Source organism: Plectropomus leopardus, chromosome 3, assembly GCF_008729295.1.
Source record: "Plectropomus leopardus isolate mb chromosome 3, YSFRI_Pleo_2.0, whole genome shotgun sequence".
In the NCBI taxonomy this organism is placed as follows: Eukaryota; Metazoa; Chordata; class Actinopteri; order Perciformes; family Serranidae; genus Plectropomus; species Plectropomus leopardus.
In genome coordinates this window covers 10155600-10179478 of record NC_056465.1, presented here as the reverse complement: position 1 = coordinate 10179478, position 23879 = coordinate 10155600, and the positions used below count along the sequence as shown (strand labels likewise).

General features: G+C 39.1%; 1 protein-coding gene across 1 annotated transcript in view; it reads left to right on the top strand.

Moving 5' to 3' along the window:
• The window catches only part of LOC121962364 (contactin-associated protein-like 4), a 132797-nt gene that overhangs the window by 56289 nt on the left and 52629 nt on the right, over positions 1–23879 (top strand). Inside the window, exons 6-10 of the mRNA XM_042512620.1 lie at positions 8757–8932; positions 10626–10772; positions 13363–13630; positions 14062–14211; positions 19656–19827. Coding sequence (XP_042368554.1) covers positions 8757–8932; positions 10626–10772; positions 13363–13630; positions 14062–14211; positions 19656–19827 — 913 coding nt within the window. The remainder of the gene's footprint in view (positions 1–8756; positions 8933–10625; positions 10773–13362; positions 13631–14061; positions 14212–19655; positions 19828–23879) is intronic.

The following is a 23879-nucleotide window of genomic DNA, read 5'->3' as shown; positions in this document are numbered from 1 at the left end:
ACATACTGTATAATAATGGACTATTTTACACCTGGAACTATGCAGACACATTTTAAGTAGAACAAAAAACAGCAGCAGTCGACTTCTGGAGGACATGGATTTAAAACCTGTGGTGTAAGGTGGCTAAAACTTTGGATGTTTAAATTTGTGTTGTGGAACTAGGATGACTTTCCAACAAACTCTGCAGCTTAATTTATCTGTTCGTTCTCTATTTATTGTTCTGAGTAAATGTCAGCTAAACGCCTGAGCCATACAGTGCAATACTCCAGAGTATCCACCATCCCATCTCTATATAAGGAATTTAATATCTTGCACATTTTTGTCTCCACAATTAAATGGAGGGAGCTTCAAGTCGGTCTCCGTCCATCTGCTGGTTTGCTTGCGTGTTTGTCAGATGTGATTTCTAAGATACCACTGATCCAATTTTGAGGAAACTCAAGGGAATTATGCTTCTTTCTGCTTATGCTGATTAGTGCAGTACAGTGTTTACTTGTTTATCCATATGTCTCAAGCAATATCTCAGACAAAACTAATCAAATTTTGAATAAACTTTGGGAATTGGCGTAGTTCACCGTTGCAGGCGTGCAGTTACGGGTCAATGACTGTGGAGGAGGACAGCATTATTTGTTGGGGAAAACGTGTTTACTCTTGTCTCAGTTTTTTCCAGACTTTTTCCCCGGATCGAGTGTAGCTCTCTCTTTCTGGCTCTGTTACTGTCTCAGCTTGAAATCTGCTCCCATGCTCTCTCTCTTTTAATCTATGATGGATGTTAGCAACGTGTGTTAAGGATGAACTCTGTGGGGCACAGTGGGTTAGCACAGCATAACATGATACATTGCCTCTAACTGCACCGAACGGAGCGCTGTGAAGGCTATGGGAGGTAATGTGTGTGTGTGCTTGTGTTGGTGTAAATGAGGTTAAACCTGAGATGTTGTCGGACTGCCAGGCCATCGAATTATCACCATATGGCAGACCTCATCAACCATGCCATCTGGCTGCTCGAGTACTCTACGGCTCTGCTCTCCTTTTTTTCCCCTCATTTAGGGTTGAAGGTTTTCTGGTTATTATAATGGGGAGTTATGCAGATTTTCAAAATTCGAGCTTGTTATTTCTGGTATAAAACAAAAAAAACAAGAGTAAACATGACTAAGGTTGGGTGATGTCTACCGCCTGGAATATGTGGGTGTCCACAGGGGTGTTAATCATCTACCCACATGAAAGGAGCCTTCTTTCCATACTCTGTGTTCATTTTGTTTGTGATTGTGCATGTTTTCTGTAAGATTATGTTTATAGATGGGGCGGAGCAGTACCACCAGAGAATGTGGGGTCATTGTAGAGAAGTTCAAGCAAGATGGAAACGTTGGAGAAGATAAAGACATTAGAAAAATGACCAAACTTAAAAAAATCAGCAATACAGTGAAAAGAATTCTCCATCCACATGGTGCAGTTTCTTTAACGGCCTCACAGACCACCACCATCTGCAATGCTGCCTCTGTCAAAAGTACATTATTACAACCTTCTCCACTGTCACCTTGTTGGTTGTATGTATTTTCAAATGTAAATGGGGTGTAAATGAGCCCTCATTGCCTATAGGGGGTCCATTTTAGGATGAATTGGAAGAAATTGCTGTGCTGGAAAAGTTGATTTTGTTACACATATGGATGGGGATCGTTCATTTTTATTCATATTGGTAACATTATCAAGACTCCTTAATGATCAATCTTTATCGATGCCACTATCGATACTTTCCTACTATTTGTTGTAAATTGGAGGCGACGTTTTTTAAAAAAATTTAATATTTTGATTTTAATATTTACTTCGGAAAATGTTGGGCTCATTAGTTTTAATTATGTATTACAAGATGATTAGAGCTCATGAGAGGACGTTAAAGAGGTCGTAATTTTATCTCTACTATCCATTTTACAATGCTGGGAAAACACATTTCTCCCCCAAACAACTATATTATTCAACTGTCTTGCCAAAAACTAAATTTTTTTTTCTTGGTGTTGACATTTGAACACATCATGATGACGTTTTATTTACCCATAGTCATTGTACAGAGCCATCCTCGAACACATCACAATGAAACCTTATGCAACCTTGTTTATTTCACCTATTAGCTCTTATCCTGCTCTTCAACAATGGATTATTATTTTTAACTGATGGGACTTGCTGCAAAGTTTGGGTGTGCTCACCGCTGCTGCTGTGAGTGGATGATGATGAAGACTGTGCCGGTGCAGGCTGTGCCACAGCTATTCATCCTTCATTTAGAAGACAGAGCATTTAGAAATGGAGTAGATTCTGACATAAATCTAAACTTGCTGTATTCAGCCATACCTCTCTCTGCTTCCTTCCATCCCCCACACTTGTCGCAATCTCCCTCTGTCACTCCCTCTTTACATCCCCACAATAAAAGCAGAATATTGTCCAATCCCCTCTGTTTGGGTATGGGTAGAAGAGTTCTAATTCCCTGGCGGTATTGTCTATCTGTCAGTGGTAGCGAGGCGTGCTCTGCAGAAGCCATCAGTCTGACATCAGTCTCCTGAGTGACACCCGTCACATCTCGCGACCAGCACCGAGCTGATAGTCAACAAACTGCTCAGGAAACTCCGGGTGGCCGCGAGAGAAAATAAACTCTCTTCGTTTTTGTAATGGTGCAGAGATTAGATTGAGCTATGATAATCCACTGATACAGCTAATACTGCAAAACAAACCCTCAATCACAGTGCTGTCGCTGCATTCTTCTTTCTCAGGCTCCTGTTGTTTTCCTGCCTGGCTGCCCACTCTCCCTTTTCTTTTTCTTCCTTCCCTATTTCCCTCTCTCTCCGTTGTTATTTATCACAGCTTTTCTCATATGTCCCCTAATTTTGACCCTGCTCGTTTTTTTTTTCTAGTGGTGATTATTTGCTTTTTTTTTCAATTGCATGCTCTTTGTCTTTCTCTCCTCACTCTTTCTCCCTCTCTTTTCACACACCTCCCCTCCCTCCCTCACACTCTCCCGGGAGTTTGCAGTCTGCAGACAGTGTAATTTAGATCAATAGCTTGGAGCATCCACCCTGAGCCACAGCATGCTCCTCCACAGTCAGCTGTTGGCTCAAGTGAACAGAGGAGAAGCTCAAACTAGGGGGGCAAAGATAAAAACCTGAGGATTTAGATGCGTTACATCCATGGCTCTAGAGCGTGTGCTATTCTCAGGGGCTCTTCATACTTTATCTCTCCCATTTGGCAGCCTGATCCTGTCGGGCCTCTCTTTAACAGAGATGCATGTCGCATCATGAGATAAACAAGCTGGCTGAGACACAGAAAAGCTAAAGATGGCTAATGATGGCTAGCACTGAGCTTCAGGGATATGTGCTTTAAAAACACACACATAAAGAGCTCGGCTCGGGCTGTTTTTGTAAGACAGTGTAACTTCCATTAGCATAAATTAATGATGAATGAAAACAGAGCGACAGACCTATATGCATTATGCAAGCAGACAGACAGGCAAACAGATAAATACAGCAGTGAGACAGTTAGGCCCGCTCTATCTGCCCGTGGCTGTCCAAGCAGTCGGACTAAATTGGCTGGCTCATTAAGATTTATGTCGGCTATCCAAAACCATCTCATTTCCGCTCTGCTTTACATTTATCACATTGTCAGTTTGCTCTAATGTAGCCCACTGCTTCATAATTCAGTGCAATTCTGAACTGTCACAGGAAAGCTGTAATACACAGCGGTAAATACACTGAGGGCTGCTGTGTCCTGCTCCAGTGCGTTCTGGAAGAGTGGTGTTAAGTATTGCTGACTAAATTAGGATGGCATCAGAGAGGCGTGCAGGGCAAGCTGCATGCTAAGCGTCTTTTCTTTATGGAAGCTCGGATTCTGGCTGCTGGCTGTGTTCTAGTGCAAAAAAAAGAAAGAAAAAAAGACAGAATATTTTAGATTTTTACAGTCACCAAACATCAGCATGATCACAAATGCTTCCAATAATCTCACAGAGCAACAAAAGCTTCAATCAGATCTTCCCTGAGGCATCTGCAGAGCCCTGTTGAAAAGAGATGAATCTCTCCGGACAAAGCGTGCCAGTTGGCAGAGAAAATGCAAGACAATGAATCGTGGTGATTACTGTTGCATTTGCTTACTCCACTCCACTTTTTCTACAGTGATTTACAGTGAGCCTCCAGGAGGTTCTGCTGTAAACAGCCTCATAAGAGTTCCAGTCAGCAGTCGCTGTATTTTTAGAGGAGCCTGAAATTGCCAAGATAGCCATGGGACTCTTACTGTAACACACTCACCTGCTGCATGATAAGTTGGTTACTGCTGATTTCATCGGTGTGCAGCAGTAATACAGTTTGTATCTCACTATAAAAAAGATGATAAGCTGCATATATAGTTATATAGTCAGACATGCAAATGAGTGGCCACCGTGTCTTCCTCTGAAGGCTGTTGGAGAGAGAATGACAGAAGAATTGTTTACTTTTTTGTATTTTGGGAAATTATTTTTGACATTGGAAAGAGTTAACAGAAAATAAGGGTAGAGAGTAGGTACGACATACTTCTCGTACCTACTCTCATGATCTGTATCGACAAATTGTGCTCAGACATCCTGACCACTTGTTGGCTTACATGAATTGGGATTTTTTTTTTTATTTTTTAAATATGACACAATCTGAAATCAAATTTACCCACAAATCCCTTCCCCCTTTAAGAGAAGAACTGATTCCAGTGCTGTCTGGGTAAAGTGTTTATTTGGCTGAACATGTGTGAGGGAATAACGAGGGTTGCAACAAACCATTGCTTTCATTAATATTTATTCAGCTGATTATTTTCTCAATATTCTGTTACCTATTTTCTCTAAGCGATTGTCCCAAACCAAAAATATTCAGTTACATACTGTATGTTAGATTTGAAAAGCTGGAACCAGAGAATCTTTTACATTTTGCCAAAAAAATTACTTAAAATGCTCAAAGGTCGACTCCATCTGCATGGTTTTTCAAATTAAAACACCCACACAAAAGAAGGTGGGTTGAGCTCTGATATTTACAACAATAATAAGTGAAAGGACTCACCTAAAAAAAATATCTGTTAAATTGTGCACTATATTTCAAACATTTTCAACACTTTATGATGTCTGACAGCCTATTGCAATGGCAAACCGAAGCTGTTATATCCTTACGCTTTCTTTAAAGCCACCAGACTCCATCGATAAAACAGTTATTTTTCCTCATAGAACACAAGAAGTTATTGGTCTACTCCTGCCTTGATCCAATAGTTTCTTTGTGTTATTGTATTACTTTCAGATCCAAACTAACTGAACGTGAACGGCAGTACATTGCTCAGCTTCCGTGATGATTGGAGGAATATATGGAGCTAATTTGGAGGATCGATAACACACAATTCTCAAAGAAAATTTAGCTCAGTGACAAAGAGGGACATTAGGTGGGTTAAGTGTGTATGTTTTAATGTCATAATGGAGACACCATCATTATAACAGTACACATGGGAACACGTCTTTTACAGAAGCTTAGGAAGCTTTATATTTTATTAATACTGAGAAGCAACAGAATGATATAAAGACCTAAAAAAATAAGACATAAAACAGAATAGACCTCCCCTTAAAACAATTTTCAGAATAGTCAGGGATTAATTTTCTGGCTATCAATTTATCAACTAATCATTTCAGCCTTACGTATATGTATCTTTTCTTCCTGATCTTTTTAGTTTTATTAATGTTATCAAGTGCTAAATGATGTGAATCACTAGGTCTTTTTTATGTATTCACTGTATATATTATTTACTGTACTTTAATTATTAACATGCTTTGGTGACATATTTTCCTCGAAACATCATGCCAATAAAGTCCCAATGGATTGAATTGAAGAGGCAGAAAGAGAACTGACACAGTAGTGATATTCTTTCAGTGAATATCATTGTTCTGTTTCCTTTTTTTTCAAATTTGTTTTATGGTAATAAAAGTGAAATCCCAGCTGTGACTGTAGCAGAGAATTGGTTTAGAGAAAGTACATTATTTTTACAGTCAGGCTGCATTTCAAATAGCACCACGTGACGCTGGAAAGCTGAAACAATTATAACAGTCTGTCTCCTGATAAGACCTGTCATTGACGTCCTTCATAAACAGATTTAGAGCTGGAGCAAAGAGCCATAATGGAGTAGCAGACAGAATATGATGAGGTGATATTGCCTCAGGGAACTGTCTGGAACGGTAGACTCCTGGAAAGTGGAAGGCAGTGTTCAAGCGCAGACTCCTCAGCTTAAAGACAAGAACATTCAATATTAGTCTGCTCTGTATGGATAAATCAAGCAGTTATTGCAGTGTTACGCAGCTATGCTCCTTCCAGTTGGAAAATAAAGACAACGGCAAGTTTGGGTGCTGTCAGACCAAACCTCCTTCCTCACATCCTCGCACAAGAGCAGGAGTGAGAGGAATTAAGACTGACAGAGAGTAATAAAAGGAGAGGGAGTTTCATGAATGAAAGTTAAGTGTTTCTATAATTGTTTGCCCTCAGACTCCTTGTATTGATTGCCACCTCTCTGTTTCCACTCATTCAAGCTGTAACCAAATATGTCACCTCATGAAATGGTGGTAAAGGAAGAGTAAGACATTTTGGGAAATGCTGTTATCAACTCCAATGTTTGTACAATGAGTATGGAGCTGAAGCCATGAGGAGGCAGTTAGTTTAGCTTAGCTTAGCATGGAAGCAAGGGGGAAACAGGAAGCATGGGTTCATGTAAACCTCACAATGCGCACTGTAAAACATTTTAAGCTGATTTAAGTTGGATACATGAATCGTTCTCTCAAAGTGGTGAGCTAAATTAAGTTCAATAAAATAAATGTACATAAAAGTAATTGTTCATTACTTTTTGTAGGTATATACATGTAGTAGGTTGTTGTAGGTTCATGGGAACAGCCTGTTCAAATTAACCGACACCTACAAAGCTCACATATGAACACATTTTGTCTCCTTTGTTTAATCCAAGCACTAGAATGTAAAAATTTCGGTGCAGTTTCTTCGTGAGCAACACTTTCTCTAAAGGCTATATATTTTACATTTCTGTCTATGCACCAAATGCACAAGTTAATATAACGCGCTACTTAGCAATAGTCGCACAATGTATTTATGAAGTCTAGCGAAACCAGACTAGCCGTTTCCCCCTCCTTCACCTCCTGGCATTTCCAAACTTACAGTAACCTAGGGTTCAAAATATGTTTTTTTTTTTGATTAGACAAGAAACAACTACATTTAGAAAAAAAGACTGTATTATTAAGTAAAAAGTTGAACGCTGAGGAAACAAAGTCCTACGCTTTAAACTATGATGCTCTGGATAGCATCGGTTTTGGATGTTTCAGTTTTCATGTCAATATCCGCTCATTACATGCTCTAGTGTCTTTAATGTAAACTTTCATCTTCACAGGAGAGGTAGGTTTGGCCACCAAAACAACTTTTAAGTTTAGGCAACAAAACAAATTGGTTAGATTTAGAAAAAAAAACATCATAGTTATGGTTAAATAACTGCAGTTGTTATATAAGGCCAAGTTAAACAGTATTTCATGTAATGTTAACCATGTAATGTAGTAAAAAAATTTTTTTAAATAAAACAAAAAACTTCAAAGCTGACCTCTGGTTTCACATGAGATATGAATAGCATCCTCCTGGGTGAAAGTCCTGCGTTTGTTTGACTCATCCACCACTGCTCCCTCCCATCCTACTCAGACTTTTATGCTCTTTACATTTACATTGAAATTAGAAGCCCACTTGTCTCATATCGACGCTACAGCTACAGGCCGCTGACTGGGCTGACATATTTGATGCCTGGGAGTGAGAATGGGATGAGGCTGCAGTGTTGACAGCATAAGCAATTAACCCTGTGATCACAGTTTGGACTTTAAACTAAAGCTGTGAAGAGGGCAGCAACCCCTGAAACTGCAGTGCTAAAAATGAAATAATATAAGTAAAGGTTTCTATGAGTTTTGGAATTACTCTCTATCTACCTACCTATCTATCTATCTGTCTATCTATCTATCTATCTATCTATCTATCTATCTATCTATCTATCCTTCTATCTATCTATCCTTCTATCTGTCCATCTGCCTACCTGTCTGTCTATTTCTCTCTCTCTTTTGAAAAAAAATGTCCTTCATAATTAATGACTTGGTGTATCCCTCTCCTTCTGTTGTAGCTCCTTCTGTCAGCAGAAACTCTTTTCTCTCCCAACACGTTAGGGGATGCAGAGACAGATCCACCAATTTGGACCTGCTGGTGTTAGACCTGTCATTAATTATGTCCTGCTGTCATTCTGCAGCATCGTCATTTATCGTGCTCGGTCCTCCTCCCCGCCCGCATACAGATATGTGCTCTCTCTGATGAGAGAGGGTGACCTCAGTGACCCGTTCCCCGTTCGAAACAAAGATGAAAATAATCCACTGAAGTTGTAACGTTTTTATGACTTTTTGTTTTGATAAATCAAACATGAACCTTCCTTTAGGGTTTCCTACTGCTAGAAAAAAAAGCATTTTAAAATGAGTTCTTCAAGCGTGTTTGTCCTTGTTAAATATGCATTATGTAGGAGGACACAGAATGCTGACCTTGAAGTGTTTTTTTATTTAGTACACCTTAGGAAAAAAAATCGAAGTTCTTCAGCAGGAAGTGCGCATAAGAGGATTTCTGCATTATTTGGAGTCATTACTCAGCTAAAAAATGCACCATCAGGACAACAAAATTTCGTGTCTTTTAATTTTCTCATTTTCCTTGCAGGTGTGAGTTCCTCCTCCAGCGGGCAGCTTCTTGTTTCTGTGGGTAGCCTGCTGGACGACCAACAATGGCACCATGTGAAGCTGGAGAGGCTCAGCACTCACCTTAACCTTACCGTGGATAAAAACACTCATCAGGTTCATATACCAGCCGAGCTTAGCCACATGGACATTCACCAGGTAAGGGAAACTTTTAAAACGTTTTTTAAGTGTCTGTTTTGAATAAAGTTTGCTATTTTGACCTTTTTGGGCATATGACAGCTGGCACTCAAAACATCGAAACACTCTTTCATGAAATGTGAACAGAACAAATTGTGCGCAAACTTTTTGCAAAAGGAAATTTACATGTATTCCAGTAATGCTTATCTTTTTCTAGGTCATAACAAACTCTACACCAGTCTCTGACTGCTCATAGTACTTGTGAAAATAAGGAATACACATAAATTGCTTGTCATTATTAGAAATTACAATTTTAATTTGTATTTTTGCTCCTTTGTGTTCAGTTTTGGGCCCGAGCCCTTCTAAAAATACGCATTTGTGCTGTAAAAACAGGCCGATATTATCTTGCATTTTATCTATCTATCTCTCTCTCTATCTATCTATCTATCTATCTATCTATCTATCTATCTATCTATATCTGTATATTTTTTTTCTTTCAATATTAAAACAATAAAATACATAGTTTTTAAATATCAGAACATGTATTATAAGCAAAGGGCTGGCATATTTCCTTGCACCACCTCTCCTTCTTCTCTTGTTAGTCTGTCATCTCGTGCATGACAAGTTCAGCAAAGTGTTTAGTACCAACAGTGACCCATGGCGATGCAGCAGGCAGATGATGATTACTACTTTACGCTGCATGTAACACACATCTCTCCCACTGCTGGGGAAGCAGAGGAAAAACTGCCAACCAAGTCACCTTGCAGCCCTCCTTTCTCTTTCTCCCATTTTGTGTCCCTGTCTCGTGTGCTCTCTTTTTCTCTCTTCCCCAGTTCTCCACATGCTCCAGTCACTTTCCTTCTCTCTCCCCCCTCTTTACCTTTTGATTTAGTCCATTGAAACTCCAGCCAAAGTGCCATTTAAGCACAAGACAGTTGTGGACAGTTTCATAAAAGAAAAAAACACCCTTTACTTCACCCAAAATAACTTCAGTCTCAGCATCAGAAAAGTTTTTTTTTTTCTTTGTTTGCGGCATGTTCACAAGACGACAGAATGCACCCATCCATAGTAATTTTAACCTCCTTATATGGCTGGAGCTCACAGTCACTTTACGATTGATTGGCATTCATAAACTTACATACACATGCCTGCAATCAGTGCCTGCAAGTGTTTAATGTGCAAATCTACTGACAGATTTACTAACATTTCATGATTGATAACCACTGACTTTCATTAAATTTATTTTGTCAACTGTTTCCACAAAATTGTATGAGGTTAGATAAAAGAAAAACCCCAAGGTCATTTAAGTAAATGAACTTGTATTACAGTAACACAAAGATTATAAGTTGAGCCAACTAAAAAATAACTTCTCTTTCAACATAAGAAATTTAAGCTCACCTTAAACTAACTACTTTGTTTTTTTTTGGTTTTTTTTACTAATTAGTGTAACATAATCCTGCTTTGTCAGCTGATTCCACACAAATTAATGTTACACCCAACATATGTTTGTTATTTTTTTTATTCACCAACAGTCAGCTTGAGTTCATGTTGGTTGCAGTACTGAACATAGTGAGTTTGTGAAAAAAGAGAGTGTTTCTATGGATTTTCTTTTTCTGCTGTCAATACTTGTGAGCTGTGTGAGCCCACAGGGGCTGAGAGCTGCTTCTACATTTGTTTTTACATACAGTAAATCACGTCTTGTTTTCTCATGCAGCTAAGTGTGGGCGCTGTCCAGAGCCATGGACTGCAAAAACCCATCCTATCCAACAGAAACTTTCATGGCTGTCTGGAAAACCTGCTCTACAACGACCTCAACCTGATCCACCTGGCCAAACAGAGCAACCACCAGGTCACCGTGGTGGTATGTTTTTGTGTTTTAGCATGTCTATCAAGACTCTCAACGCAGTGATGTAATGTAATGTAATGCAGTGTGTATTGGATGCAACAGGTATTGCAGGTTAATACCACTTAACATGATATTATTATTTATTATTGAGCATTTTATTATTGAAGGTTGTGCAATGCATCGCCTCAGCCAGAAGTGCAAATTGGTTGCTGGTGCAACTGTCTTCATGGTGTTGTGGGATGATTTTTAAATGGCTATATTTTGCTGTGTACTGTATATGAAATGAAATGAAAAATCATTGGAACATCATTCAGTGTTCATCAGAAAGGACAAATAGGTGACTATGGAGTGATGTTAGTGTAGGGTGGGGGAGGTACAGCGTGGGAAGGGTTAAATAAGGCAGTCATGGGTGCCAGAAGTTAAAGTTTTGAGTGACCTTTAAATAGCAAACAGAGCCTACTCAGCTCAGAATGATCTGTTCAACTAACAATGATCTCTTTTTGGTGTTTTTTTGGTGGTTTCAATGAGTCATGAAAGGATCAAATTCTAAAGTATTTCAAAAGCAATTTGATAGTTATCAATACCCATTTAAACAGGTTTTCGTCTTGATGCACACAGTTGTGTGCATCAAGACAAAAACACAGAGAGAGAAGACTGATTTAAATACAAAGACGTCTTAATGAACAAAATGTGTTTTAGCAGACTTTACATTTGTGAATGGAGGAGTTTTAGTTACAAATACAGCTCTGTGAAAGTGTCTGTATACACTCATTAGCTTAAATCAATTCAGCTTTGGATTCTGGGTCAATTTTGAGTCAATTAAGTAACCGTGGCAATGTGTGTTTTTATCTATTTTTTTTTTTACTGGTTACAAAACTCACTAGAAGTCTAGATTTGTCTCTGAGGCTTATGGGTACTGCAGTGTGTCCTTAAACGCCACTCAAGCAATTGTTGCTTTCTGTTTTTTGGCAAACATTCTTTTTTACTGAACTCTACAGTTTTACAGTTCTGTGCGACATCCAAAACTGACACATTCTGTTGCATTTCTGCTCCACAGATGGTCTGTATCATTTACGTCATCAATGTAGTAAAATCTAAGATAAATTGACAGGATTACTGTACCTGATTACGTCTTTGCGACATGTTGTCTTTCCTGTAAATAATAATACTGAGGTGCGATTCTTTTAGGCACCACATCCTCTCTGGCATTCACATTTTTGACTGCACCAATCAGAGTGGTAGGACAGCATTACGGAAGTAAACCTCACTCTCATGCATGCAGATTCTGACCAATAAGACAAAGCCTTACTGTGAGGGCTCTGTGTGATTGGCCGGAGAGTAAACAGCATGGCGTGTATCAGACAGCAGCTACAAACAGAAGATGGTGTTTCTATATTTGAAGTGCAAAATCAGAGTTATTTTGGGATGTTTATCGCACAAGTTGACGTAGCGATGACATAATGCAGCCTATGTGTATGTTTTATGTGGAGGCTGGGTGGACTGAGCTTATTATAAGCTATTGTCCAATATGAGATAGCAGTCAACAGAAAAAAAATTACTTTTGCTGAAACCTTCTCATGATCCCAGTGAAGTCCTATGTCACTTAATGATGCCTCTAATTCATTATTTCTGTCCTGTAGTTTTCTTCATAATGCTGCCATAAAGAGAAACTTCTAAAAAAGTTGATCACTTTTGTTCACCACAGACTTTCTGTGCTCTTCTTCCCTCTTATTCTCCTCTTCCCTTTTTTTCCATCTATGTCATTAGTATGCTAACGGTCACTATCACAATTATCATTATCATTATTTTCATCATCTGCATCATCATCCTCTTCCTTTTTACACCCTGCATCATCATCACTATCATTAGCATCATCATAATCTTCATCATTATCATCACCGTTGTCATCACTTGCACATTTATGGAGTTGCAAACCCCAAAGCAAAAGAAAATAAAAAAAAAACTACAGAAAAAAAGTAGAGACTTACAGATGAAAAAGAATAAATCAGGGAGGAAAGGAGATAGAGAATGAAAATGAGGAGAAGGGAGGAAAAGAGCCAAGGAGGACAGAATGAAAATAGTCATCACAGAAAATTTTATTTATTATGAACTGTTTGTTAGTGGGAATGAATGTGCAATTTGTGCCTCACATTGTGCTATACAGGAGATTTGCCTGAATACATTACACTAACCATGTCATGTATACATTGTGCTGAGCATCTTTATTTCCCTCCGTAGGTTATTTAGTTTTGTGGTGGAAATTTAAATCATGCTAATGCCTCTGAACTCTGCATCAAACTTTTCTGAAAACCATTGTTTCATTTACTTTTCCTGACGCCATGCCGGAATTATGTGTGACGAATAGTGAAAAGCGGGTGCAAACGCTGTGACCCTGATGCCTCCGGTTTTCTGGCTTATTTTAGCTGCTCAGCTAATATCAATATGGTAATACAGATGTCCTTTTACAGAGAGCTGCTGATGAGACCTCTGTGACATCGAGTCAAACCGAGTCAGCCTCCGCAACTGATGAATATTCATGTTTTATTATCACTGTCATAATCATGTCTCGCTCACTCTCTCCCTTTTTGCCTCCTCTCTTTCTCAGGGCAATGTGACCTTTTCTTGTGCTGAGAAAGTTTCAGTCGCTGTGACGTTCACCAACTCCCAGAGCTTTCTGCAGTTGCCAGGATTGGCATCGTGGTCATCGGGGGTTGTCTCTGTGGCGCTGCAGTTTCGCACATGGAACAAGGCAGGGCTTCTGTTGACCTTTGACCTCCCACAGCAGGAGGGCACGGTCTGGTTGTACCTGAGCGAGGCCAGACTCCGCCTACAGATCAGTAAAGCTGGCAGGGCCCAGCTGGAGCTCAGCACAGGTTGGTCCAGTCAGGATTGTTCAGAGTCGATAATAGGTCTAAAGTAAAGATCGGCAATACATCAAATATACTCGATGTATTGCGACTAGTTCCACATGGAAAATATAAATTGACCATATCTCAAACATTGATTATAAAGTGCCACATCTTTTAAGCCAATGGGATGAGACAATTTTACTTTATTAAAACAGTATTTTAGTAAACTTTATTATAACAGTGCTTAAACTTTATTATGGCAGTACCTACTTTATTTAACTTTGTTGCAACTGCAGTTCATGTAATAACTTTGCATTTTAGTAGTCTACAGTAGTTTAGAGAAGATTTCAAAATATTGAGATATATATCCAGTATCATGATATAGCCTGAAAAAATAAATATTGCCCTATCATAGTCTCGGATGTATTGATTTTCGTGTCTGTGTGTGTATCAAGGCTCAGGTCTGAATGATGGTCAGTGGCATTCTGTGGAGCTGCACTCCAGACAAGATCATCTGAGCATCACAGTGGACAAAGACGAAGGAGCCACCGCTCACACCAGCATCCCACTGCCTCTGAACACAGACAGTCAACTCTTCTTTGGTGGTAAGAAGACATAACTTGTGATGTTTCCGTATGTTTTTCTAAGTGGTTATAGACCCCCATCCAGTGGTAATCAAGTTGTTTATATGCTGCAAGACACATAATAAGTGAAATATGCAGTCGGACTTCAGGCCTTTACACAGTAAATCCTATGTTATTAGATGCATTTTTTAAACCTCATCCAAACCTTGCACACTGAGTCAATTCCTTTTATTTTATTTGTTGCAAAAATTTGCATTACGACAAAACGTATAGACATATTGCTTCCTTGCTTCTCTACTGTGGAGTTACCTCCCTGGCTGTCACCACTCTCTCTCCATGTCTTGTATTTGGCACTGCAGCTGCACAAAGGGGCTGAGCTGTCCTCCTTCCTGTCTCCACACTGTCTCTCTTTCTGTCTGTTTGTGGCCCACATCTTCCTCCTCTTCGCCATCATCTACCTGAATATTACTATTCACCTGTTGAAAGCAGGCTATCTGAATTATGAAAGGATACTGTGCACCTGTTCAACTGTCTTGTCATGCAATGTGTCAATTTTTTCACTGATTCTTTTCGAAACGACTCTCTCGAGGCTTTGGACTGATGCGAAAAATGCAGAAAATCGAACCTGGTCCGAAAACTTTAATGATAGAAGGTAGTGAGCAAACACAATTGATGGCCTTTGCAGGGTTTGTTACATCACAAATCTAAGGAACCAATCCAATTACACTACAGCGAAACAAGGAGAATCAGAGAGGGCAAAGCATTGTTTTTTGAAGGCCAAGATTTACTTTCGATTCAACTTGTCAGAGCTGGTGATAGAGAATAAGATTAATCTGACATTAGCAACATATTATTATCTGTTTGATAGATTAGTCAAGACTCATGGAGACTCATGTTTTCTATTACCATTTACAAGCAGAGGTTTGTGTTGGATGAGCAGAGTCGAAGGTGGGCAGGTACTGCAGGCAAGCAGCTGAGGGGGGTTGGAGAGAGAAGCAGGGGCTAGTTTGCATATTCATAGATAATTTAAGGTATAGAGTTACATCCAAGCCATTCTAAGGCATGAAGTGATTTTTGTTCCTGAAAAAACTTCTGCATCTTGCTGCTGTTGGGCGCAAACCTCCTATCTACAAAACTGCTATGGTTCAGGAATAAGAAAAAAATGCTGTGTTTTTAAAATGATCCAATGGAGACAGGAGGTTTAGTCACAAGCTTTTTAAAAAATACATTTCATTGTTTGAGAAATGGTGAAACCCACACATAAACAAAGGGGGACCAATAGAATTAATTTATAAAAAAAGAAAATAGTGAAATGTGGAGAAACGAGGTTTGCGCCTTACGACAACGATATGTAATTTTTGATGAAGAGCGGTCAGTTTTAGGGGTTTAATCAATGTCCAGTTAGGAACTTTAAAAGAAACTCCATTTACAGGCATTGTCGGGACAGCTGAGGACAGCTGCCAAAAGTTGTGCATCTTCAACTAAAAACCTTCTCTTGTCAAATATTTTAAATTATACCTCAAGTAGACCTCGAGATGGGAAAACTGCTGACATGGCCATTTAGGACTGGTTAAAATTCACTGAGGTACTCAGGTAATAATTATCATCTCCAGATCTACTTTGGAGGTTTAGTGCCACCCAGAGAGAGATGAATCCATAAAGCTGCTTAGTCTCTCCCTCTCCACTGCCTCCTCCTCCTCTTCCCTCTCTCTTTCTCTCCTTCTTTGACTTTTCTCCTCTCCTCTTACTTCTTCCCCAGTTTACTTTTTGCTCTTCTTTCCTTCCTCGAAGCATTTCCATCTCTCCAGTCGCTCTCCCCTTTAATTCCTCTCGAGCTGTCTGTTATTCCCCCTCCCCTGTCTCTGCAGTGCTACTTCATACTCTCCCTCCAATTAGTCCACACTCACTCTTCCAGACATAAATAATGGCATATGCTGTAGATGCATACATTAACCCACTGCACACATCTCATTGTCCATTAATGAGATTGTAGCCTTTTAAACAGGCTGTTCTCATGCACCGTTCATATGTATAACTATGAAAAGTAAAGCAATAGAATTTATTTATAACACAAAATTGTAAGTCAGGAGGCCGTGATCTCGTGACCTTTGTGCAGGAAGTCAAAGTGCACGTAGGGAGGTGGTTGAGGTGGTAGACAGGTCAAACATATACAGGACTATGACTCAAGAGACAGCTGTTTGTGTCCTGTCAACTTGAGTTATTACAAGTTGTTTACTATATATATTCATTGGGTAATTTTACACTGGCCCTCCTTTTTCAATCAGTTGTGCAAACCAGTGCAGATCTAAGCGCAGAAATCATCTTTCGACAGGGATCATGTGTGAGTCATGAAACGTTCTTATCTCACACATCACAGTGTACCAATGGCTGGCTGTTGCTAAACACGACATCCAAGAGCAATCGTCATTTACATATCCTGCCCCAACATATTCTGGGTTTAAAGGGCTTGCTGCAAGAATTTACGGCATGGAGAGGCAGATTACAGCCAGGAGGAGAAGACTTTTCTTAGCTGGAAATGAAAATGCTAAAGTCCCAGGTCCAATTTAACCAGCTGGTTCTATTTTGCAGCCTCCAAAGTGGCATCAAAGTGAGTCGGTAAAATGCAGTATTAAAAGAAATTACTGCAGCCGTCAACAGCATTACAGTGGACAATCAACACTCGAGCTGAGGTTGAAATATTTGATTTATCCATCCACATATACCAACCTATAGCTGACATATTTTAATAATATCAGCCCATTTATTATATGATGTTGATATTTTTATAGTATTCACATAAAAGCTTATAACTGACCCACGTCACAGAGTGCATGGCTGCGTGTATTAGGTCTGCCCTCATAACAGGCGGCTGAGAAGACACAGACGCTTCACACCTGTGTCAGAGCCGGACTAGAGGAACATGTAATCACCTAGGCTCCTATTATAATAATTACACTGTGCAGGCTTTATTCATTTCTTTCAGTGGCTTATAATATAAAACGCTTTGAACTGTCAGTGTTTAAAATAAAAGTTACAGATAAATTAGAGACAGGTAGCAGTGACGTTCAGCCCTTTGACACATAATTGCCAGCTGTGTAAAAGAGAGAGCATGCTGACGTAGGCCGTTTCAGAATGTAATATTTTCTCGCATTTACTATATATTTTTAAGAGATTAATATGTGGGTGTAAATACTTAGATGCCAGTCAGAATATGGTGTAATAACAATTTCCTCTGCTGCACCGCTGACTCAAACTTGCGCACATGAGCTGAGACATGACATTTGATCGTAGCCTCCACTCACGTCCACATAGATAAATGCCTAGCTTTGCGTGGAAATGACCATACACCCAGTTTTCTGTTGTACGTTCGTTTCATAAATGAGGGACATTCTGTCTCGCACAAGTTGGTCCTTTACTGGCCTCTAATGGTAGTACTTTCCTCCAGTCATGAGCATGCTTGCCCTATGAATTTTACGTAGACGTAGCCAGCCAATCAGGACAATTAAAAAAATTCAGTTTGACTCCAGTCGTGATTTAAAGTGATTTTTAATCCTCAAAGTGAAACATCAAATTTCGAAAAACTTTCGCCATGAGTCATTCCCACTGCCATGAGGAAAACTGATCCGACAAAATCTTCTTTTGAGCCCCTAAAATTCAAAGTGACAATAAACAGTGACTCATCTTTCCTCCCTCCTCTGCTGGGAGGTGTCGAACTCTGTGCCTGATGGGCTGACTGTAATTAGAGTGCTGCAGAGCCTGCAGCTGCAGCTGTATTTGGCCACAGATTACCACCATCCAGAATCAACCTCAAGCATGAATCACTGATGGATAAGACATAAAGCTCAGCTCTGATGAAGAGTGGGTTTATATGACAGCCAACTCAGGTCTACATGTGCTAAGGCTTTAGATGAGGACAGAGAATCCAAAATCAGTCTCATCAGATGCACAGATTACGGAGTGGAGCAAAACAATACTTATGAACTTTAAGTTTGGTAAAAAGTAGTTGAAAAAGTAGTTGATTCTGCAGCGATCGTGGAATAATAAGCCTCTTGCAAACATCGAATCTGAAAATGCATTTCTACTGATGGAAACTGGAGCAAGCAAAGTCCTGTTTTCCTTTTGCCCAGAGACCTAACAGCAGCGATGCAGCAGTGGAAGAAGTACTCAGATGTAGTTTAGAAATATTTTGTTACAAGTAAAAGTCCTGCATTCAAAATTTTACCTGTGATAAAAACAATGAAGTATTTGCATCAAATACTACTTATTGTACGAAAAGATCTCATTATGCAGAATGGCCCATTTTTAAATAATTCATAATATAATATTAGATTAGATTCTTGCTGCATTAATGTTTTCATCAGTTTAATGTAGCAGATGGTAAAAGTAGAGCAAATATTTAGTACTTAACACTTTTAACAATTATTGTATTGTATTGTACTGAACTGTGACATGTGGTATCTTGTCTCGTCTCATTTCGTATCGTCTCGTCTTAACTTTTAATAACATCATATTAATTTGTTTATTGTGTTTTTGTATGGGTGGAAAATGGAAATAGCCAAATAAAGTACAATCTCCTCAAAATTATGAACGTAACTTGAGTCAGAGTACTTCTATCTGTATGCAGTCTTCGGAATGGAAATCAATCTACAGTGCTGAATGCTGATCCCTCTTAAAGTGTAGCCTGCTTGCTTAATGCTGTGAATAAAAACCCTTTTCTACGGATTACAGTGGCAGTCACAGAGTCAGCCGCCCTTTATCATTCTGTGTCATAAGTGACTTTGTTGGCATAAATTCTAAACTTGAAAATGTTCAATGTTCTTCACAGCCTGGCAGTGAGGAAGGATTTTAACATGAGATTCAACGAATCATAATCACTTTTAACACCCATTAATGTGACACAGGTTTAAAGGTAATGAAGTTAGACATATACTGACACTGTTAACCTTCTTAGCTTTTTATGAAGAGCATCTCCAACCAGGGTTAGTGTTTCAGCACACTCCACTATACACATAGAAATATGCTTCATACATTACTTTAAAAACATTGCAGATTTTAGATTAATATGAGATTTCCGATTTCAAGTGTCTCAGACTGATTTGATTTTCACTTTTTTGTTAATATGGATACTGAATATTAAACAGAAGACAAAATGTGACACGCAAATAGATAAATTAAGTTTTTTGATAGATCGTTCTGTTATTACAGTTATTATTGTATGTCATGTTAGATGAGTCCAATAGTTGTTATTTTTTTTGTTTTTTTTGCTTCCACCAGCTATAAGACATGATTAAAATAAGAGATGAAGGTTGTGGGGGCAGTTTGGGGCTCCTGTAAAGAAAAGGAGGGATTAGTTATTTTGAATTAATTAAATGCCATGTGTAATAGTTATCCTACCAACAACAGCATATAACAAATACATTTAACAACATACACGGTAATTGAATACCATGTGTCTCCCTCCTCAGGTTGCCCTGTTCAGGAGACCAGTCAGGAGTTCAGGAACCCCTTCAAAGTGTTTCAGGGCTGTATGCGTCTCTTGACTTTGGATAACCAACCTGTTGACCTGATTGAGGTGCAACAAAGGCTGCTTGGAAACTACAGCCACTTGCAGATTGACATGTGTGGCATCATCGACAGGTTGGTCTTCAAAAGTACCATCTGAATTATTTTAACTGCTGTTACTCTTTTTGAACTCACATGTCCCACAGGTGTCTCCATGTGATGCCATGCAGGCAGAGATGCACATTTTATTTGTCACCAGTGAATTATTTATTCTTTCTTTGCAGCTGAATGCTCTCAACAACTTTTCCTCTGATGTTTCTCTGCTTTGTGTGTTGATTTGGCTCAAAGTGGTTTTCACAGTCACTTTGAGATTTGAGAAAAACAGTGATCGTAATAAGTACTCAGTTTGGGATTTATTTGCATTTCACTTCTAGTTTGGGCTACATTTTTGAAAATCATATAAAAAAATGTAGTGCCCCGAGACAGTTTTCTCTTTTTGCCATTCTCAATTATATACACAGATGGTAATTTCTATAGCTGCTGTACTGTTAAAAGTCAGTTGTTAAGCCAAGTACAGATAGAAGCAATGGACTGCAATAGTGTGTCAGCAAACAAATAACACTACAGTCAGCAAAGATAGTTGTTAATTTAACCTTAGTAATTGTCAATCTATGACCCAAGAAACATCTAGAAAAGGGAATAATGATAGTATAATTGAAGTATAATAATGAAGTATAATTCTAGTTATATTTTCTTCATTTTTTCTCATTGTCTGCAAATACTATGATTTTATTAGCAGCTATTAGCGATTTAAGCCTGATAAAGCTAAAATACCTTTTTTAGAACTTCACTGAACACTGTTACTTAATCTGCTGTCACTCTCACATTCACCATCCTGCTGCCATAAATACTCCCAATTATGCCAAATCTGCCACTGAAAATAATCCCCAACAAATCCACTATTTATTTTTCTGTGAAAGTACACATTCATGAAGCAATCTCAAAGATTTACATTTTAAATAGTAACAAATGAGCCAAGACTCAAACAATTGCACTATTGGTTTCAGTTTTTTGTGGGATGTGTGGAAAATTGCAAAAATATAGCATATCTCCAGCCTTATCTTTTAAAGGATTACTTCACCAATTTTCAACCGGTTTTGGATCATAAAAAAATGGGTTATATGTGTAAATTAACTGTTTTAAACCTCCCTTCATCTAACAAATCCTTTCTCCTCCAACAAAACGTCACCAAATAATGCAAATCCTGTCATCAGGTCACCGAAGTTTCTCCCATCAAATGGTAAAGCAAGGCAGTGCTGGGTAAATATAAATCAAGATTCTGTTACTCCCCAGCCTATTTCTTGCCTAAATGTTTTTAGAAACATATGTAAGTGTATTGTTTGGTGGAAATAGCAAGAATCTGTAAACGGGAACAGATTTCTTGCCTCGATTGTTTTCAGAAAGATGTTTCAGCTCACCATTTAATTGTGATATGAGATCCTTTTTACCAGTAGGCAACCATTGTGTCAACAGAAAAGTTTGCATTACATCACCCACCAGCAAAAGCGTTTAGTGGTCTGTTGCAGCGCAAAGCATTCTGGTAATTGTAGGTTTTTGTACCTCTTGAGCAAAAGCAAAGCCCACAGTCCCTTTTCTCTGTTTTCTCTTGTCATGTTGCACCAAATTTTGAAGTATTTTCATCTTTCTACTGCTGAGACAGGCTAGTTTTACGAAAAGACACAAAATAACTGAGTAAACTGGGGAGGCATACTCATAACTCAGCAACCAGAGCAAAACTAGCTCAGGGTATCTTCAACCTACCAAATAGATGAAATCAAGGATTAGACAAGGCAGTCATTGGCTGGAGCATCCCAGTGGCTGTTAGAGTGGACAGGTGATAGCACCTTGGACAGCTCCCTCGCTGCTGACTAACTGCAGGTTCAGGACCTTGGACAGCGCTGCAGCACCTCGCAGTCTCTCATGTGTTTCAAGTTTAGTGCATCTACAGGCATATTTGTATCTTTTAAATCCATTCATGTAATATAGATTAATTTACATGTACTTTGTAATGGGTGTATTTTTCTATAAAGCATACAAGTTGTTAACAGTTCTTAGCGTGTGCTCAGATAGATGCATAGATAGAAATACACACTGACTACTAAAATGCTTAGTTGAAAGAATGGTGAACACAAAACATTTCCTTTAATCCGTGCCACCTTACATTATAATTACAGGGCTGCAAAGAAAAATAAGACATTAAAGTATACCATCTGACAGCCTGCTGAATGTTTTTTTTTTTAACTCAAGGAAAAGTTATAGAAGAGGATATTTCTTTTAATCCACACTTGTCCTAGCACACACAGTTATGTAAGTTTCCAAATCTGAACCATCTCTCAGGGGTGGCTAAATCGCTTGTTTATAACACAGCATGAAAAAGATCTTGTTGAAAAATCCCTCCCTGAGGGGCAAGAGAAATCAGGAATTGAGAAGGGAGCACCAGCAGCCATTTATTAATCTAAGACTCCCGCTCTTTGCCTCCTAACACACTGGCTCCACCTAACCACATTCCTTTAGAGAGACTGAAAACTAAACCTAAGTACTGCTAAGTGGATTAATCAGCACTCAGAGGCACATGTATTTCATGTCCTTCACGTAAGGTGATTATTAAAGCCAAAAATGGGAAGGAGGAAGTTAGAGAATAGACTGTAAGATTGCTACAACAGGGTACGGACATATAGTTATTGATTGGGCTTCACATCATGCTACAGATGAATACGTGCAAATGGAAGTGTTCAGTAGTTCCTGCAGTTAGTGCTGAGGTTTCCCAAACTTCCAAAAACAGTCAATACCCCTCTGTTGGCAATTCCAAAAACTTCCAGAAACATTTTACACCTTCGTGTTTTTGTTGTTGTTGTTATTGTTTTAGTTTTACTTTTGTATTCACACTTAGCCATAAAATATTATGTAAAACACATCATGGAGGACTAAGGAGCTAATAAGGAATTCAGGAAGGAAATTAGGAAGCATGCAGGATTGTCTGTTACTGTTTGTAAACATGCTCACCAGCAAAAGTGAAAGTTAAAGCCAAACCAACATTGTTAACACTTTTGGGCAGGAAGCTGGAGGTGTTGAGGAATGGATCTGATTGGAAGCTGAGGACACTGTTGGCAAACAGCCTGTCTCTCAAAGCAACACGCTCTTAATTATGCATAACTTTAAACCTTAAACCTGAAAATGTCAGTTACACAAATTTTCACCCTGGTACAATTAGCCATATAGACCAAAACCTTTTTTGTACCAGGCTATAAACATATTTATTTCGGCTGTAAATTTCTGCATTTTAACATAGGGATCCATGGGAATTGACTGGCGTCTGGAGCAAGCCTCAAGTGGCCATTCACGGAACTGCAGTTTTTGGTGCGTGTCTGGCCTTGGAGGTCGCCACTTTTGTTAGATGGAATGAATTTTTGGACATCCTCTCCCTCATTGCATGCATGGTGTTGCACTTGATTGTACACATGAAAAGTGACGAAAGCTGTTGTATAAATAATGAAATAAGGAAACAGAAGAAGCTTTGTAGATTTTCAGTTTTGGTAAGTTTTGGACAGAGCTCCAAAACAAGGGAGAGGGTCTCATTCATTGTTTGAACAAGCATTCTCTTTGAAGCATACTGACACCTTTTAGACGCACTTGCTTTCCAGTGCAGTGAAGCCTCTGAACCTACTACTCCCTCCTGCCGACCTCTCTCCTCACCGTACAAGTGTATGTGTGAGAGTGTGTTTTGAAGCGAAGAGATAGATGAAGCTGTCAAGACGGCAGTAATTCTGACCTCTTTGCTTCTGTCAGGTTCCTGACAACCTAATAATACACCTTGTCAAAATACACACACGGACACATCCACAAATAAAAAGAAACACGGGTCACCATGAGGTCTGCTTGTCTTGTTTCGTTTGACTGTCTGTGTATCTGTCTGTCTGTCAGACAGTGACTTTATGACATTCCTGTAGCTCACTGTGACCGGAGACTCACGCAGTAACACACACATCTTACCCCTCACACTCCTGTGCCATCCCCAAACTCTTCCCTGTGTGTGTGTGTGTGTGTGTGTGTGTGTGTGTGTGTGTGTGTGTGTGTGTGTGTGATGTGGCAGCTTATCCAGGACCAGGCACAGAGCAGACTGAAAGCAT